The 20,162-nt window shown below is 33.8% G+C and overlaps 1 protein-coding gene across 1 annotated transcript in view; it reads right to left on the reverse strand.

Annotated features, from left to right (window-relative positions):
- Positions 1-20,162, reverse strand: part of LOC114334784 (sodium/potassium-transporting ATPase subunit alpha) — a 196,377-nt gene that overhangs the window by 33,431 nt on the left and 142,784 nt on the right. The window contains exons 11-12 of the mRNA XM_050652786.1: positions 19,845-20,117; positions 3,365-3,610 (exon numbers count right to left, since the gene is read on the reverse strand). Of these exons, the coding sequence (XP_050508743.1) occupies positions 3,365-3,610; positions 19,845-20,117 (519 nt within the window). The remainder of the gene's footprint in view (positions 1-3,364; positions 3,611-19,844; positions 20,118-20,162) is intronic.

The following is a 20,162-nucleotide window of genomic DNA, read 5'->3' on the forward strand; positions in this document are numbered from 1 at the left end:
TATGTAATGAAAGGAACAATGCCTACGAGACCGTGAGAAGACACCGCCCCCAGACAATACGAAGAAGTGATCGAGGTGGTTCAACGAAGATTGAGACGAAGTGGAGAGAAATATCTCCAAAGGCAAGAGAGGACCCGAAGAAGAAGGCCGGTTACATTCCAGAAAGGGGATAAAGTTTTAGTGAGGGCACTGAGGGTGTCCAATTTACAAAATGGTATTTGTGCTAAATTGATGCCGGTATTTGAAGGTCCATATAGGGTCAATACGGAAAATGGGGTAAATAGTTATGAATTAGCGCATATAGAGACAGGCAAGATACGGGGTATTTTTAACATTCACGACATTTATAAGTATCATGAGTAGAGTTTGGTAACATAATGGAATAATTTGATCCTAAAAAAAACTTGTGTCATTTAAATAAATAACAGAATTTTTTCGGCAAATCAAATGGCGGGGAGTTGTTAAGATATGTAAAATTTGAATTAATATGGTTTCGATCTTAATATTTTAGAAAAGTTAAAACATATAATAAAAATATACCAAAATTCATTTCGAAGAAATGAAAGTCAATTATCTTTGGATGGCCGTAGGTAAACAAAATTTAAATAGGGATTAAGTATTTTCTTTGTACAGTTAGTATGATAAGAAAGTGGTTATGTGTTTGGACAATGAGACCGGGTTTCCCAAATGGACTTTTGCGGCGAGGGAACAATTGTATTTAGAAATTTAAATGAATGTAATCTTTGTTTAGATATTAAGAAAGGAAAAAAAAACCGATTGGCATGTAATTAGTTTTAGGAAATTTCTAATGGTAGGGAAAATTGGTGTTTGTTATCTGAAAGGTAGATGGGGATAAAATTGAGGAACTCGGATTGGTGAAGAAGGAAAAAGGAGGGGCTAGGTATGAAGAATGGGAGTTTAGCGAAATGTTAGAGGGTGGAAGAAGAGTCAGTTGTTAAATGATCGTTAAGTCGACTAGTGGTGATCTCTAAGAGTCTCCTGAAGTAGTAAGGCAGATAAGTGAATAGTTGTGAGTTTGTTGAAATAAGTGTCCTGACGGAAGCTCATCACGTAAAGCATTGTAAGTTATATTGTTCTACTTATATTCCAAGAGTCACCGTTGCATGCCGGAACGAGAAATAGATTCAGTTTATCGAGAGGAGAAAAGGCTAGCATTGTTTTTTGAAAGATACGTGCATCTGTAGGGGGTCATTAATGACAATAGGCTTGCAATAATTTGTTGCGAGATTGCTGACTACATAGGGGGCTGCTAAGAGTAAATTGTTGGCGACCAGAGACAAGAATTTGGACAACTCATCATCCGAGAGACAGTTTTATTTTTTTTGTAGAATTATTCATAACGCAAATTTCAATAAGTACTTTAGATAGTGGTAGGGTTATTTCAATAATCAGAATAGGAGATATTATTTTTAGAGGATATTTTGAGGGTGAATTTATTTCAATAGATGCTTTTGTACCATATATGTGTTTTATTCCGTTAATCTTTGACCTTATTTATCATATGTAAAGCAAAGGAGATATTGAAGCACGAGAATATAAAACCCTGAGATTAGAGCATTAAATAGTGTGATTAAATCATAAGTGCATCATTAAAATTAAATTTAATTAATTAATTAATTATCTGATCAATTGCTTTGAGCACACCGATCTTTGAATATCACATTAATATATATGCCAAAAAAATCACAATTTAAAAATAAAAATCGACCTGTTTCGGGATTTTTTCCAAAATCGCCCATTCACGAAATAATTAATTTATTCCAACTTTTACGTGCTCACTGTATTTAAACTCGTTGATATCTACAGTGATGAGCGCTCTAATAACCGACAAAATAGCAGAAAAGATGGAAAACGTATTAAGTTGTGAGATAAAAAGAATTGAAACTAGTCGAGCTGGAAAATTTAGCGATATTAATCTACAAATTTACATTATATTGATTGTTTCCCACCTTTAGACGTATTGCACCAGTTTGGCAAATACCACTGTCACAGTGACAGTTTTAGTTGGAATACTCCTCTGATACGTGTAAAGGTGGGAAACAATCAATATAATCTAGATTTATGGGTTAATATCGCTAAACTTCCCAGCTCGACTAGTTTCATTTCTTTTTATCTCACAACTTAATACGTTTTCCATCTTTTGTGCTATTTTGCCGGTTATTAGTGCGCTCATCACTGTATATTTGATGTTATTGTTTACAGGATGTTAAGATAAAAAAATTGTGCATACTACAACCAAGTACAACTCGATTTAAAGAATATAATTTCAGAATCAGAAATATAAATTCAGAATGTTATTGTTTACAGGATGTTAAGATAAAAAATATTGTGAATACTAGAACATATTACACCTCGATATAAAGAATATAATTTTAGAATTACAGTACAACCTGCCAAATCCGGACCTGTCATATCCGGACCAGTCATATACGGACCAGTCATATCCGGACCAGTCATATCCGGACCTCCCCATATCCGGACGGTTCTGCGCCATCCGGATCTACCGAAATCTATCGAGAAATGTAGTCCTGCTGTTGGACAACGCACCCTCTCATCCCGACCAAAAAGAACTAAAAGATGGCGAAATAACTTATTATAGAATCTATAAAACGTGCCTATTGACGAAAGTTATTGACGGCGTTGATTACTGGAATGTATGAAGGAGAAAACGTTCCAGAGACTATAAAAGAAGTGGTCTTGATATCCGGATTTTTTCATATTCGGATCGATTTGTCGCCACATTGATCCGGATATGACAGGTTTTACTGATTAATTTTAATATCCCTTTGACTCACAAATTTTTGTTTCGACAGATTAAAATGATATTTTGGGTAATGTAATGGTTAAATAAGTATGAATTTTACACCCTCTTTACCCTCCCTTTACACCCTCGAATTTTTTTCCAAAATTCCCCCCTTCCTTCCCCCCAGGATATTATTAAAAAATGTCTACAATTGTAGACATTGGTAGTCAATTAAATAAATTCTGGTATTTATTGAAAAATCGAAATACATACATTAAAAATATAAACAGTTCGATATTTTTGAAGGTACAAATGCACCTTAAATTTAATAGGCGTCTGGACTGGTAAAATAAACAATATCTGCTACGAACAAACTGCAGCTATTAGAGTTGGGTTCATTTAACAGACAACATAAAGATAAAAAGATGTGTGCGACAGGGATCTATATTCTCCCCACTATTTCAGAAAGTGATATAGATAAGAAGATATAGATATAAGAAGATTATAAATTGCAATAAACTGATAAGAATATAAAATATTTTAACTGGATATATAAAAACCAGAATAAATTTAGGCATATATTTTGCTGATATATCTTACCAAATAAATCCCTAGGCATAAATCCATTTTCAGCCATTATAGCAAAGTATACGAAAAATCCACAGAGAGCTTCTATCATACCAATATGACCATAAGCTAAGAAGTACAACTTTCTTGTAACCAGTTTGTCTTTTTTAGGATTTCGGGGTGGACGGCTCATGATATCACTTTCCGCTTTTTCGTAAGCCAAACTGATTGCAGGTAACATATCTGTCAGTAAATCTATACACAAAATGGCCATAACACCTAAAAGTAGAAATAGAAATGTTAATAAAAATAGACGCTTTGATTCAATTTGAGTTTCTTGCCATCCCCACGTGTTTCTAGGTTTACCCGTTATCAAAGAGGCTTTGCAAGAAACTGAATTGAACCAAAACGCACTGACTCGTTCGTAAACATATTTAAATATCCTATCAACGTAGCGACCTCTAACGAGATAAGATGAAGTGAGTGTCGATAACGATTAAATAGTCCAGAGAAATAAGGTTTTTGTCGGGACACTTGAGCAGGCAGGTTACAAATAGGTTTTTTGGGTACCATATAACTAATACATTATAAATACAAAAATTCCCGTCACAGTTCGGACGAGAATTTTAGTTATTAGTAAATAAGTTTCAAAAATGGCAGTGTTTTCGTTTAAATCGCTACAGGTAAAAATAGCGTAATTAAATATCTTATTTAGAGCATTCATCTTTTAGTAGATGAGCAAAGTTTCAAAACGGCAGTTTTTGAATTTTAGTCTGATCATTTGTTGCTTCGCTAATTGCAAAATAAGACTAAAATTTTGAAAATAAAAAATTTGCTATAACTTTTGCGAAAATAAACTTAAGACTTTAATATTTCACAAAAAGTTGAGACAACCAGTACATATCATGCACAAAAAATTTCAAGACGATTCGTCATTTAGTTTAAATTTTATTCAATTTGCTTATCCCAAAAAGCTTTTTTTTGCAATATTATTGTTCAGAAAATAATAATGATACAGCAATTCTGTGAAAACTACATGAAAGAAGAACACTTACATTTTCAAAGAATTTAAAAAAATCAATCAAAAGTCATTTTTATCATTCCGAAAACATTTTAGTAAAGTCTTTGGCTTAAAAACAATTTGAATATATTTGTTAATATTGACTGTAGAGTAAATCTACTTTGGGATTTCAAAAACTGGTATTTTTACACGAATTTTCAAAAAAAAACTTATCGCCTAGGTTAAATTCGGTCAAAGTTAGCCACTTTTATTATTTAATTCACAGTTACTTCTTGTATACATAAAATTCTCCTTTAACAGTGTTAGTTACCATACTCCTCCGAAACGGCTAGACCGATTTTTATGAAATTTTACATGTATATCCTGTAAGACTGAGAATAGGTTTTAATCTATTTTTTATACCCATAAATTATAAGGGGGGTTGACCCCCTGACATTTTTAAAATTTTTTTTGGACAAAATTGTCTACCCTAATTTTATATGGAGTAGAATTAAAAAATACATGCAATCCTTAATTTTCACTCTTCTATCACCAACCTCCATTTCTTAATAGCCATCTATATATTTACATCAATAAAATTCTCCTGCAGTTCCATACTCTTCTGAGACCGTTTGACCGATTTTTATGAAATTATATATGAATATTCGGTAGATCTTAGAATCGGTCGTAATCTATTTTTCATATCCCTGAGTGATAAGGAGGGTTCCCCCTAGCAATTTGTAATGTTAGGTGGGGGTATGTGTACATAACGTACTCTACAAGACTCTGAGTACATACAAATTGAAAAAATTATGATAAAAATCCATCAACAAGTTTCGGAGATATTAATCGCAAAATATGTTTGAAGAATCAATATCATTTTTTGAGTGCACGGATTTTAATAATTCCCCTCCACCGACCACGGATCGATTTCGTTAGGACGTAGTTTTTAAAGCTTTATTAACCACTTTGTTGAAGTTCAAAGTGTACTCAAACTTTTACACATAAACTATATACCTTAAGCTTCAAAATGGCGCTATGGTTCTTTTCATGAGCATTTTTCAGTGCGTCATAGTTTTTCGATTTCTCTCTAACGCATTAAATTGTATGTGACAGAAAAAAACGCACGTCCCTGATTACATTTCGTCGGTGACATTTATAACATTTAATCTAGTTGTCAATAGATGGCGCTAATAATATAATATTAAATAATATTATATTATTCTATATAAAAAAATTTAATCTGTACAATTTATAAGACTATACAAATCAAAGAAAATACCATTTTATAAATGCAATAAACACAATTGATTTGTTTTTATACCAAATTGCAAATAAAATGTGACAACTGTCAGATTCAACTAAAATGTCATGTTAGAATAAATGTCATAAATGTGTATTTATCACGGACTAATCTCTTTTCTATCATTTGTGACGCACTGAAAAATGCTCAAGAAAAGAACCATAGTTAGGTTGCTTAATTGTTATAATAAACAAAGTAGCTGTAAATAGGGCTTTCCATTGATTGTCATTATTTGTTTCGAGCTTCTGTCATCTACTGTATAATCTGTGTATAATATTAATATACACGGATTATATAACATAAGTATGACAGAAGCTCGAAAAAAACTACTGTGAATGAAAAGCCCTAGGCGAAATAGTTATTTTTCTACAACCACTATTCAAAGTGCACTTTTCTGCACGGTTTTATGTTAGCAAACTTAATATTTTCTCACAGTATAAGATATTTGACATTAGTGTGCAGAAAAGTGACGTTTCTGTGCCGCAAAGTGACGTTTCTGTGCCGCAAAGTTCTTTTCTGCACAGTTGACTACCTCATTCTGAGTAACGTTATATTCTGTTTACATTCGTGGACTACCGCATTCTGAGTAACGTTATATTCTGTTTACATCCGTGGTTAAACTTTAGACAAATATATAACCTATAAGACAATTATTATATTTAACTATAGCATAGAAACTAAATTATGGATGTTACAACTGTTTTATTTTACAATTTTATTCTTATTAAACATTTTATAATTATCAAATAACCAATAAGGATTTAGCAACCTGTGCAAGAGACGTCGAATGAAGTAGGTTTTGTGTAAATCCGTGACTGCATATATATAATGTCAATAATGTGTAATAATTGTTTAAATTTAAACAAATTAAGGCAGTGCATTAATTTTTTAACTGATTTCTGTGCAATTTATTTAGGTATAAGGAATTTAAATTGATTAGTAGGTATTAATTCAATACAGTTTAAAATTTATCACATAGGTACCTATTATAATTAATCGTCGTTTGGAAATTGTGATTTTTATTTTTAGGAAAAACTGTGCTTGTAGAAAAAGTATAGTGTGAAACACGTGCAGAAAGGTAATTTCTCACTCGTTTGAATTGCGGCACTCGCTTGCGCTCGTACCGCAACTTTTCAAACTCGTGAGAAATTAGTACCTTTCTGCACTTGTTGCACAATATACTATTTCCTAACAAGTGCAGAAAGTCATTCTTTTCCGCACGCGACTGCAGTTTGCCGAACGACGCGAAGCGGGAGTTCGGCAAGCAGTCGAGTGCGGAAAAGAGACTTTCTGCAAGAGTTAGGAACAATATTTTTTCTAAGAGTCTTTAAAAAATTACCAAATCTTAATCAATTAATTTAATTAATATGAAAATACATACCTACACAAATTAATTCTTTGACAAGGTTGTCAAAACCAAACTTTCAATATAATTAGTTAGCATGACGACGATCTTGGTTTCCATGACGATGATTCAAAACGAATGTTATTGTCTACCGATTTGACTTTCGAATAATATGTCAAAATAATTTTATTTCATCGAATTGTCGCGTTAATTTCATTAAAACAGGAACACAATAAGATATATTTGAAATAAATTAGTAAATAATATCTAAATATTAGTTTATTGCATGTATTATAATTACTTTAAGGCCATATTAACATATTTAAAATAAAACACGCGTGCGGAAAAGTAAAAACCGCGTGCGGAAAAGCAACACGCGTGCGGAAAAGTAACACGCGTGCGGAAAAGTGAAACTTTCTAAACTAAAATGCGTGCGCGAAAGTAGACATTTTTGCACGCTCGTAGAAAAAGGTTTTTTTGGAAATTCGTGTAAAAATACCTGCTTTTCAATCCCCAAAGTAGTTTTAATCTAGAGTCAATATTAACAAAGTTTTCAAATTTTTTATAAGCAAACAATGACTCTACACTTTACTTTAGTAAAATGTTTTCGAAATGATAAAAATGACTTTTTATTGATTTTTTTTTAAATTCGTTGAAAATATAAATATTCTTCTTTCACGAGGTTTCCACAGAACTGTTATATAATTTTTATTTTCTGAACAATGACATTGCAAAAAAAGCTCTTTAGGATAAACAAATTGAATAAAATTTAATCTAATTGACGAATCGTCTTAAACTTTTTTGTGCATTACATGGACTGTTTGACTCAACTTTTCATGCAATATGAAAATCTAAAGGCCATTTTCGCAAAAGTTATAGCAAATGTTTTATTTTCGAAATTTTAGTTTTATTTTGAAATCTCCGAACAAATGATCGGACCAAAATTCAAAAACTGTGATTTTTAACCTTTGCTCATCTACTAAAAGAAGGATACTATAAACATAGATATATAATACTCTAGATTGCGCCTTACGATCTTAAAATGGGTGACGGTTGCGACAGAGATAACTGAGCCTATTTGGTCGGTAGTCTCTTTCTAATTCAAGGGGAGTATCGACGACGTCACTATCCTACTCTGTCGTCGAGTATTTTAGATGATTTGACAGTTCGAGCGGATGGCGACGAGAACTGGTCGTTTGTCTTCGGACGTGGATAATCCTGGTTCGAATCCCATACCAATCTTTACTTTTTTTATTTTTTATTTAATTAATATTGCGTTTATTAGATATTATTACATCTCTAAAGTAAATCTATGCAAAGAAATATATAACAAATAAGAAAAACTGTGTAGGTACCTATAGATTTTTAAAAATATAAAAGCCAATGTTATTGTTTTAATAAGTTAATTGTAGAATAGTATAAAGTAATTGTTAAAAATATTCGTAAAAAATTACCAATAATTAATATCAACATAATGTACCATCGATTTATTAATTGAATCGGTCATTTCAAAAACAACATGAGTCACATATTCCTAATTTTACAGAAGAGCAAAGAAAACTAACTATATAGTCGAAAGATTGATGAAATGGATGACATCAAAATTCAGAGTTATATTGTAGTTTTGTTCCTAATGTTTTTACTGGACTGGTGTCGTTTTTGCACACAACGTTTATCTTAAAGGAGTCTATTTCTCTCAAAAAGTTAGTTTCTGAAAATTGTGGACTTTGCTGTTTTTGAAATGACCGATTCAATTATAAGTAATTAGACATTATTTTTATTTATGAAACTATTGTTACAATTTATTAAAAAAGTAGAAGCAAAACAAACATTCACATCATTCGAATAAGGACGAATTTATATTAATAACGAATGACTTTTATTTTACTATGCAGTTCACAAATTATGTATTCCAATATTAACTTACTATACATACATTTATTATCTGCTAAATTTACTTAGGTCCATTTTTCAGATGTAAAAATATCTAATAAACGCAATATTGATTAAATAAAAAAAAGTAAAGTTGGTATGGGATTCGAACCACGATTATCCACGTCCGAAGACCAAAGACGATTCCCCGTCACCACCCGCTCCAACTGTCAACAAATATTACTCGATAAAGTGGGATATTCACGTCTTCGATATTCCCCTTAAATTAAAAAGAGACTACCGACCAAATAGGCTCATTTATCTCTGTCGCAACCGTCACCCATTTTAAGATCGCAGGGCGCAATCTAGAGTATTATATATCTATGACTATAAATAAGATATTTAATTACCGTATTTTTACCTGTGGCGATTTAAACGAAAAAACTGCCATTTTTGACACTTATTTGTTTTTTTTCCTCTGATTTTGGCCTTAGTTTAGAACTAGAACCTTTAGCCACGTAATTGTATAACTTATCACTAACTCAGGTGTAATGTGTAGTGTGTGTGTTGAGTAAGTGTCTTGTTACTTTGCAAAGTCGACGTCATCACTTATTTGTTAATAACTAAAATTCTCGTCCGAACTCTGAAGGGCATTTTTGTATTTATGATGCATTAGGTATGTAGTACCTAAAAAACCTATTTGCAACCTGGCTGCTCAAGTGTTCGGAACATGCATTATTTTTGCCTTATTTACCTGGCGTAAAAGTAAACTGTGAGCCTAAGGCATATTCATGCCATCAGGCGATGCTGGGAATTTATAATAGACGGTTTCGTTTTGATTGTTTCTAGGTTTATCCGTTATCAAAGAAACTGAATTAAACCAAAACGCACCGACTCGTTGGCAAACATATTGAAATATTTTACCAACGTATGCCTTTAGCGACCTCTAACGAGGTACATAATATGAAGTGAGTGTCTATAACGATTAAAGTAAACTGTGAACCTGAATCGGGCGATGCTAAGAATTTATCCACTAAAACATATCAGCAGTCTACCCGTCTTAATCGCTATCATTTTGTACTCTGCAGCCGAGTACCTATAGCGTGACACTAAATTGTGCCGATTTATGCCGAAAGAAATATTAGTAATAAAAATATTAATGGTTTTTAATTTACATTTAATATCATGTAAAATCATAATTGACTATAATAAAGCATTCGACAAAGTACGACATGAACAATTAATGCATTTCCTGGAATCAAAGAAGATAGACTACAATGACCTCAGGAATACATCTAATTTATACTGTAAACAACGAGCAGAAGTACGTGTTAACGATCAGCTATCAGAGAAAATTGAAATCAGACGTGGAGTGAGACAGGGATGTGTGTTGTCGCAAATTCTTTTTAATGCCTACTCGCAGGCCCGGCCCTAGGGATTTTGCCGCCCTGGGCAAGCTCGGCGATCGCCGCCCCCCTTGATTTACCACCTTCTTTCAGCAATCGCCAACTTAAATCAAGATTGTATTTTTATTCATATGTGCTTTGTGCTAAATTAAATTAAATGCTAAGTAAGTAGCACTCGTCTTGCCTTGGCACGGGAAAAGTCTTTTAATAATAATTCTCCAAGATCCAGTGACTCAGCTGTTTGGTGTTCAATAGAGACTGTCGCTAGAGCATTTAAAAGTTCCTGAGTTGATCTTAAGTAATTTTTTATTAGATTTAGCTTTGAAGAGCTTCTTCCTTCAGAAACCAGTGTCACTGGTAGGGTTAATAAAATCCTCAAAGCAACACTAAGATTGAGGGCGAAATCAAAATCATACTCTAATCATTCTCAGGGTCTCTTCAGGTGTACTCTTGGGCTTCACAATCGTGGAAAGTACTTTTAGTTCATGTTTTAGATCAGCATAATTTAAACCTTTTGACTCATCAAAAGTTAAAGCATCACATAGCCTAAAACATCTATCTGATAAATCACTAACAGTCATAACCTTAATTTGGTTTATGTCGTAAAAAAGCTCAAAAATTTTACCCTGGCTCTTAATTTGCTGAAATCTATCACTTAACGTATTAACGATTGTGTCTATAATTTTTAAATAGAACGTTAATATAATAATTAATACGTCCATATTTTCATCTTCAGCCTCATAGCCAAATTGTCTTTTCACTTTCCTCTCTATTGCTGTTACTGTGCCCCCGATTTTCGGATTCTTAATTTCTAACTTTGATGGTTTTCTTGATGGATTCTTTTGCGTCTGTTCAATAGCCCTGGAATTTTAAATCACTTCTGAGAGACTTAAAAATGGATTTCGATTTTTTTCTAATAAACTCTCAGCTTGATACACCCCCATATCAATACTATGCAGTGACTTATTGACTACATTGATGTGAAGTAAAATGGCATGTCATATTACCACAAAGCAAAAAAAATAAAATCACGGCTTTGATTTGCCAAACAGCTTGCCTCGTGATCACGAGCAACCATTTTATCGTTATTTTTATTGACAGTAATTTCTACCAGAGCATAGTAGATTTCTTCAATTTGGTATCCGATGGGAGTAATTGCACCAATTCTACGTCCCCATCTAGTTTCGGGCAAAGGTTTCAATGTTAGGCTAGAAATATTATTGTTCACTATAGCCCAACGATGAATAGATGCTGAGAAAAAGTCGTAAATTTTTGTCACTCGGGAAAAGAAAGAAACTCCAAACTGTGAGGCTCTAGCAGCATCGTTCACGACTAAGTTGAGTGAATGGCTAGAACATGGGACAAAAACTGATCTAGGATTCATTTTCAAAATTGTGTTTTTAACTCCCAAGTTCTTCCCTTTCATATTTCCCCATTATAATACCCTTGTCCTCTCATATCTTCCAAACGTATTCCCAGTTCATTCAGTTTTTGCAAAACAACTGCTGTAAGTCCCAAGCCAGTGGTTCCAGTACAGGCACATATCCAAGAAAATGTTCTGCAATTTTAACACTTTGTGAACAGGAACCTAATAGTCATTTGTTCCACCCCAGAAATATAAGGTGTACAATCTAAAATTATGCTATACTACTTTGTTGATTTCAAAAAGTCCTCTAAAATTTGCCGCCCCTAAATTTTGCGCCCTGGGCAGCCGCCCAGTTCGCCCACCCCTGGGGCCGGGCCTGCTACTCGGAAGAGATCTTGAAAAAAGCTCTTGAGGGTGAAACAGCTGGAATAAAGGTAAATGGAGTTCCCATTAACAACATTAGATATGCGGATGACCCTGTCATCTTAGCTGAAAATATTGGGGATCTTCAGAGGCTGGTGAACATAATAGCGGAGTTTGGACAAGAATACGGTCTAACAATGAACGTCAAGAAGACAAAGTTTATGAGAATATCAAAAACTCAAAGAAATAACGAGAATCTCTTCATAAACAGATCCAATATCGAACGAGTCGACCAATATGCATACCTTGGAACAATAATCAACTCCACAGGAGATCACTTACAGGAAATCAAAATCAGAATAGAAAAGGCTAATAGAGCAAATTTTAACAAAATTAGAAAAGTGCTCTGCACAAGAGATTTGAAGTTGGAGCGAAGAGTTAGGTTGGCTAGGTGCTACGTTTTCTCGACTTTGTTTTATGGAATGGAAGCTTGGACCTTGAATGCTGCATCAATGAAAAAACTAGAATCATTCGAGCGGTGGGTGTACAGAAGAATTCTAAAAATATCGTGGATAGAACAAGTCACAAAGAGGTTCTGAGAAAGATGAATAAAGAAATGGAAATCTTAAATAACATAACAACAAGAAAATTGGAATATCTCGGATATATTACACGTGGAGAGAGGTACAACTTGCTCCAATTGATTATGCACCGAGAGATTCAAGGAAAAAGAAGCATAGGAAGACGCAGAATATCGTGGCTGTGCAACCTGAGAGAATGGTACGGATGTACATCAAATGAACTTTTCAGAGCAGCCGTCTCTAAAATCCGAATAGCTATGATGATTGCCGACATCCATCGAGGAGATGGCACTTAAAGAAGGAAAAAATTAAAATTTTCATTTGAATCCAATTGAAGAGAATCGATATATTTCTCATTTTTCGTATTTATTTGTTTTTAGTTTGAATTTATTGTAAGTGATCTTTTAATCCGTTTCTGTTAAGTTTCTGATTCGTTAAGTGATTATAAAAACATTTTCAATGTTTTTTGCCAGTGTTGACTTGCGGAGCGGAAATGTTAACCATGACAAGGAGAACAATGCAATGGATCCGTGTGGCCCATGGGTAATGGAACGTGCTATATTGGGCGTTTCACTGCGAGACAAGATACCAAACTGCCAGCATACTGCATACTGCCAGCTACGACAAAGATTAGGAGTGGCTGATGCTGGGCACGCCAGGTTTTCTCAACACGACTCTACCTTATCGGCAGAGGCTACGTGTACGGTAAATTGAAGCTGTAATTACAAAAAAAGAAATATGTATGTCTTTGTACTTACTTTATAACCCTCAAAAAATTACGGGATCTGGATCTCAATTCATATTTTTTTTATAATTCTCTTATCAAAGTTACGCGTGAAGTTAGTCGTATTGATGACAGTTGAGAAAACGTGGGCGACCCGCTGATGCTGTAGAGAGAATAGTAACACTGAAGTGGAACTGGGTAGGTCTTGGCTAGAATGACAGATAACAGATGGACAAAGCGAGTACTGGAATGGAGTCCTAGATTGTATGACACCCTGACGATCTAAAATATTGACATAGGAATTGGATGCAAAAGGCACAAGATCGAAACAGATGGAAAAGTGCGAGGGAGATCTATGTCCAGCAGTGGACAAGCGAAGATTTAATGATGATGAATATTATTATTTAATCGATTCTTAAGATAAACTACAAGATAAATACAGAGTATGGTCAAGTGGATTAGTATGAGTAATTCTTTTTCTTATTTATTTAAAATTACATTGCACATATTATACAGTGCGGTGGAATAAGTGTTGCCCCCCTTGTTAACTTGTTTATTTTAAGAATATAAGCAAAACGCTCGGACAGGTCGATTTTTAAACTAACCATAGTATATTATAGCATCAACGTTTCGAACTTTACGCGATTCCTCTTCAGGTGACAGCCATAACTTTGATTTTTTTAAATGGGAAAGTACATTATGTGACACCTCATTTAAAAGCCTTTAAAATACGGAGTTCAAAAATGTATAATACTTTAATCCTGTTTGAGAGCGTAGGCGAAAAATTTCGGTCGAATTCTTTCTAAATGCAATCATTTTTTTCGAATCCTGAAAAAACCAATAAATATTTTTGAAAAATTTAAGCGCAGAATGAAATATTACAGTATTCACGATGGTCCAAAGTCCCTGAGAACTCCTATAATGTTTATTTTAATAAGTCACAGTGGTGGAAAAAAGAGAAAATTTAGTGTGATTTTTAATTTCAAATATATCATTCAAAAGAAACTTTTTGTTTATTCTAAGGGACTGTCGGCCCTCGGTAATAATCTAATCTTTCATTCTGCGTTTAAATTTTTCAAAAATACTTATTAGTTTTCTCAGAATTCGAATAAAATTAATGCGTTTAAAAAGAGTTCAACCGAAATTTTGGGCCTGCGATCTCAAAAAGGATTAAAGTATTATACCATAAAGTATTATATCCATTTTTGGAATCAGTATTTTAAAAGCTGTTAAATAAGGTATCACGTGATGTACTTTACGGCTTAAAAAAATCAAAGTTATGCCTGTCACCTGAAGAGGGATCGCGTAAAGTTCGAAACGTTGACGCTATAATATACTATGGTTAGTTTAAAAATCGATCTGTGCGAGCGTTTTGCTTATATTCTTAAAATAAACAAGTTAACAGGGGGGGCAACACTTATTCCACCGCACTGTATATTAGTATAGGAAACAGAGGTTGAACCTCGCAAAATGGACACAAATCCGGTTTTATTTTTATCTGGTACATCAATGGGTGCTTATTATGAGACTAATTTTTCTTAAAAAATTTCGCCCCTTTTCATCCCTTTAAAGGGGGTAATTTGTGTTTTTTTGCAAAACGTAGCCCTTCCTGTACGTTTTACAAAAAAATTCCTTAATAGAAATATGAAGAGGACTATATTTCGTACTATTTGTTTCCCGGCAGCATATGTCTATCACCCACCGTTTAGCGGGGGTGGCGCCCCAAATTTGACAAGTTTTTAAAAAAGATGTTTAAAAAAATTATTTTTCCCTAACTGTAATGAAAATCAAGAAGGAACCCTACGGCAATTAATCACAAATAAATGGCTGATTTTTTGGTATAGGTTTCATTTAAGGGTAATTGTCCATTTTTTAATTACAGGGTGTTACATTTTAAAAAAACCCCTTTTGATACCATCTGAACCGCCTGTGATAGAGTAAAAAAACTTTCAGCGATTACCCATGTACTGGTGATATTTACAAATTTGTATAATGCATCCCCATTTTTCCCCGGAACCACCCCAAAAAAGGAGAATTAATAAAGAAAGTGATTCTCTTGGAATCCTTCACACACCATGACCTTTATTAAAATCATATATCATTTTGTGCACGTTCTTATTACCCATGTATGGACACCAAAAGCGATTTCTTGGTGCAACCCCTGTAGCCAAAAATATAAAATAAAATGGGGGGTTGAAAAATTTTTTTTTTTGCTTTTTGGCCCATATGAGCATATGCTCCATCAATAGGGGTTTTCATAAATATATATGGTTATTGCAACATCCCTGCGGAAACTACCCCCATCCCTGAAAATAAACTGCGGAAACTACCCCTATCCTTCGGCGAGCATGTTTTTACGATTTTCTCATTACCTATGCATTTTTTGAAACAAAACTTATACATAATTAAAGACCACTATTTTTTCTACAAAAATCACAGTAATCCGTTGGCGGGCTCCAGTTTTTGTTTTTCTTTTCGTCGCCTATTCATTTTATTGATAACGTACTTATGGAAAATAACAGAACACACTGTCTGCTACACTTTATGACCTATATATATATATATATATATATATATATATATATATATATATATATATATATATATATATATATATCCTTTAAATAACAGCTGACTTTTTAGATGAAAATGGGGTTGATATATATATAACTGGATACCCAATAAACTTCAACCCCATTTTCATATATATATATATATATATATATATATATATATATATATATATAAAATCAAACAGATGAAATAGAGAATGTGGAAAAATCACCTTACGAACAATTCACACATCCACCATTTCGGGTTGGGAAAAATTTTTTGAATAGAATCAAAGATCCAAACACCAGTTCTTAGAAATGTGTTTCGCCCTCTTAAATATATATATATATATATATATATATATATATATATATATATATATATATATATAATAAAATATATATATATATTTATTTTATATATATATATATATATATATATATATATATATATATATATATATATATAACAAACAAATGAAATAGAGAATGCGGAAAAATCCCCTTACGAACAATTCACACATCCACTACTTCGGGCTGGGAAAAATTTTTTGAATAGAATCGAAGATCCAAACACCAGCTCTTAGAAATGTATTTCGCCCTCTTCAACCTCTATGGGCTCATCGGTGAAGATGAGAGGTTGAATATCTTCAGACACATTCCAATCAAAAAACAACATTCGAGACCTAGACATAGCAGGAACGTAAATCTACGCCCAAAATTGCCGTTATTCAAACATTACTATATATCTATATATATATATATTTATATATATATATATATATATATATATATATATATATATATATATATATATATATATATATATATATATATATATATATTTAAAAACATAAGATGTAGATCTTTGAAACACACTCAGTGAACCAAAGATCCAAGGTTATTGGTTTAACGACCACTCGTACGAAATCAAATAGATGAAATAGAGAATGTGGAAAAATCCCCTTACGAACAATTCACACATCCACCATTTCGGGCTGGGAAAAATTTTTTTTTCGAATAGAATCAAAGATCCAAACACCAGTTCTTAGAAATGTGTTTCGCCCTCTTCAACCTCTCTGGGCTCGTCGGTAAAGACAAGAGGTTGAATATCTTTAGACACATTCTAATCAAAAAACAACATTCGAGACCTAGACATAGAAGGTGCGTAAGTCTACGGCAAATCCGACAATGACAGTCTCAAGTTTTAATTCCCTAATTACTTAAAGTAAAATATATGTTTAAAAACATAAGATGTAGATCTTTGAAACACACTCAGTGAACCAAAGATCCAAGGTTATTGGTTTAACGACCACTCGTACGAAATCAAATAGATGAAATAGAGAATGTGGAAAAATCCCCTTACGAACAATTCACACATCCACCATTACGAGTGGTCGTTAAACCAATAACCTTAGATCTTTGGTTCACTGAGTGTGTTTCAAAGATCTACATCTTATGTTTTTAAACATATATTTTACTTTAAGTAATTAGGGAATTAAAACTTGAGACTGTCATTGTCGGATTTGCCGTAGACTTACGCACCTTCTATGTCTAGGTCTCGAATGTTGTTTTTTGATTAGAATGTGTCTAAAGATATTCAACCTCTTGTCTTTACCGACGAGCCCAGAGAGGTTGAAGAGGGCGAAACACATTTCTAAGAACTGGTGTTTGGATCTTTGATTCTATTCGAAAAATTTTTCCCAGCCCGAAATGGTGGATGTGTGAATTGTTCGTAAGGGGATTTTTCCACATTCTCTATTTCATCTATTTGATTTCGTACGAGTGGTCGTTAAACCAATAACCTTGGATCTTTGGTTCACTGAGTGTGTTTCAAAGATCTACATCTTATGTTTTTAAACATATATTTTACTTTAAGTAATTAGGGAATTAAAACTTGAGACTGTCATTGTCGGATTTGCCGTAGACTTACGCACCTTCTATGTCTAGGTCTCGAATGTTGTTTTTTGATTAGAATGTGTCTAAAGATATTCAACCTCTTGTCTTTACCGACGAGCCCAGAGAGGTTGAAGAGGGCGAAACACATTTCTAAGAACTGGTGTTTGGATCTTTGATTCTATTCGAAAAATTTTTCCCAGCCCGAAATGGTGGATGTGTGAATTGTTCGTAAGGGGATTTTTCCACATTCTCTATTTCATCTATTTTATATATATATATATATATATATATATATATATATATATATATATATATATATATATATATATATATATATATATATATATTACTTTCTTTGCACCCTAAAGCCACAGTGGTGGCCCAAAATCAATTTTTGATTATTTTCTTTATTAATTCTCCTTTTTTTTTGGGTGGTTCCGGAGAACATATGGGGGTGAATTATACAAATTTGTTAATAATACGTGCACATGGGTAATCGCTGAAAGTTTTTTTACTCTAGCATAAGCGGTTCAGATGATATAAAAAGGTTTTTTTAATGTAACACCCTGTAATTAAACAATGGGCAATTGCCCTTAAATAAAACCTATACCAAAAAATCAGCCACTTTTTTTGTGATTTGTGATAAATTTTCGTAGGGTTTCTTCTTGATTCACATTAAAGTTAGGGAAAAATAATTTTTTTTACGAACATTTTTTTTTAAAACTTGTCAACTTTGGGGTGCCACCCCCGCTAAACGGTGGGTGATAGACATATGCTGTCGGGAAATAAATAGTAGGAAATGTAGTCCTCTTCATATTTCTGTTAAGGAAATTTTTTGCAAAACGTACAGGAAGGGCTACGTTTCGCAAAATCATTACTCATTTACTCTATATTTTTGCAGACTCTGTATGTTGTTCTGATCACTTTCTGTATTTTAAAAAGATGAAATCTGCAGTAAAGTCCAGTAAGAACATAATCTTTTTACATACTTTTGGCTTGGAGTATTTTTCCAGTAAGCTACACCAAGTTCTTTTTCCCATTTTAGACATTCTTTTTTTGTGGTAAACCAAAGAGTGGTTCTGGTCCGAATAAGGAGTACTATTTAACAAGATTATGGGTAATCTCGTTTTCAATAGTTTCTGTATCTCATTGCTTCTACAAAATAGTTACTTTGTTGAGCCGCGCCAGTTACTTAAGGACTTTCTACAATTCCCGAATTCAGGAATCGGGGCTTATCGCAAATTAAGTGTGTGGAATCGACGCTCATATGGGCCATTATTAGAGAGGTAAGGTGACTGGATAACGGGTACGTAAATACTACAAAATCTGTAGAATAAGGCGGCTTGCCGATCACTGGCACTCGGGGACAAATGTTCATGAAATGGATCGAGGCACTTGTTCTAGTGGTTCTAAACACTGGTCTGAAGCGAACTTTTGGTTTTGGATGTGTCAAGGACTGGGCAGTACTGGCAGAGTATAAGCATTTCGACTCTGGTGCTCCGTATGACATGCCATTGGGCCAGAAACTGGAGACGGTCACCGAACTGTTTCCACAAGGCCGGTGGCATGGTGTGCGGATATCTACGTCGTGGCTGAGCATGGGGTTCTCTTTACTTTGGATGAACTGCAAAGATGGTGTCCCGCTTGAGGCGGTTGTCTTGTTGAGGCTTGACGTCTGGGGCGTTTGGAACCCGTCCGGTTGTTGGAGCTTGGAGCACATAAATCGCTCTTATTGCCGTGCAGTCGTTTTCGAATCCTTAAATATTCTCGAGGTTCGTGCCTTGCCTAAATTCATGGCAGGAAAATATCGTCCTATTTCCCTTTTTTCTTGCACCGGAAAGTTGTACGAGAGAATGCTGCGTGCGCCTATCGAAGAGGTGATGGTGAGGTCTGGAGACTTGTCTACTAGACAGTATGGTTTGTGCCAGAGGAAAAGTAAAGTGGATGCGGTGACCGATATTCTTCATACGACATGGGGAATTGGAACTAGTCACCGATGGGTCATCCTGATCCTATTTTAATACATTAAACATTTACTAAAATCATTGATTATAAACCACCCACCTGTGTAGTTATTAATCAATGCTAAAACTAAGGCTTACCTAATGGAAGTGGAATGTTGAGAAGTACGAAGCCCAGGAAAGGTAGAATTTCAGGCACATTTGACGCAAGAGTGTAAGCTATAGACTTCTTTAAATTATCAAATATCCTACGCCCTTCTTCCACTCCGGTAATAATTGATGCGAAATTATCGTCCAGAAGAATCATGTCTGCAGATTGTTGGGATACTTCTGATCCTGAGATACCCATAGCTATACCGATGTCGGCTTTCTTCAAAGCTGGAGCATCATTGACACCATCACCAGTGACAGCAACTAAAAATGATATTAATTAAAAAAAATCAACGAATTATACGAAAA

This window comes from Diabrotica virgifera, chromosome 6, assembly GCF_917563875.1.
Source record: "Diabrotica virgifera virgifera chromosome 6, PGI_DIABVI_V3a".
Taxonomy (NCBI): Eukaryota; Metazoa; Arthropoda; class Insecta; order Coleoptera; family Chrysomelidae; genus Diabrotica; species Diabrotica virgifera.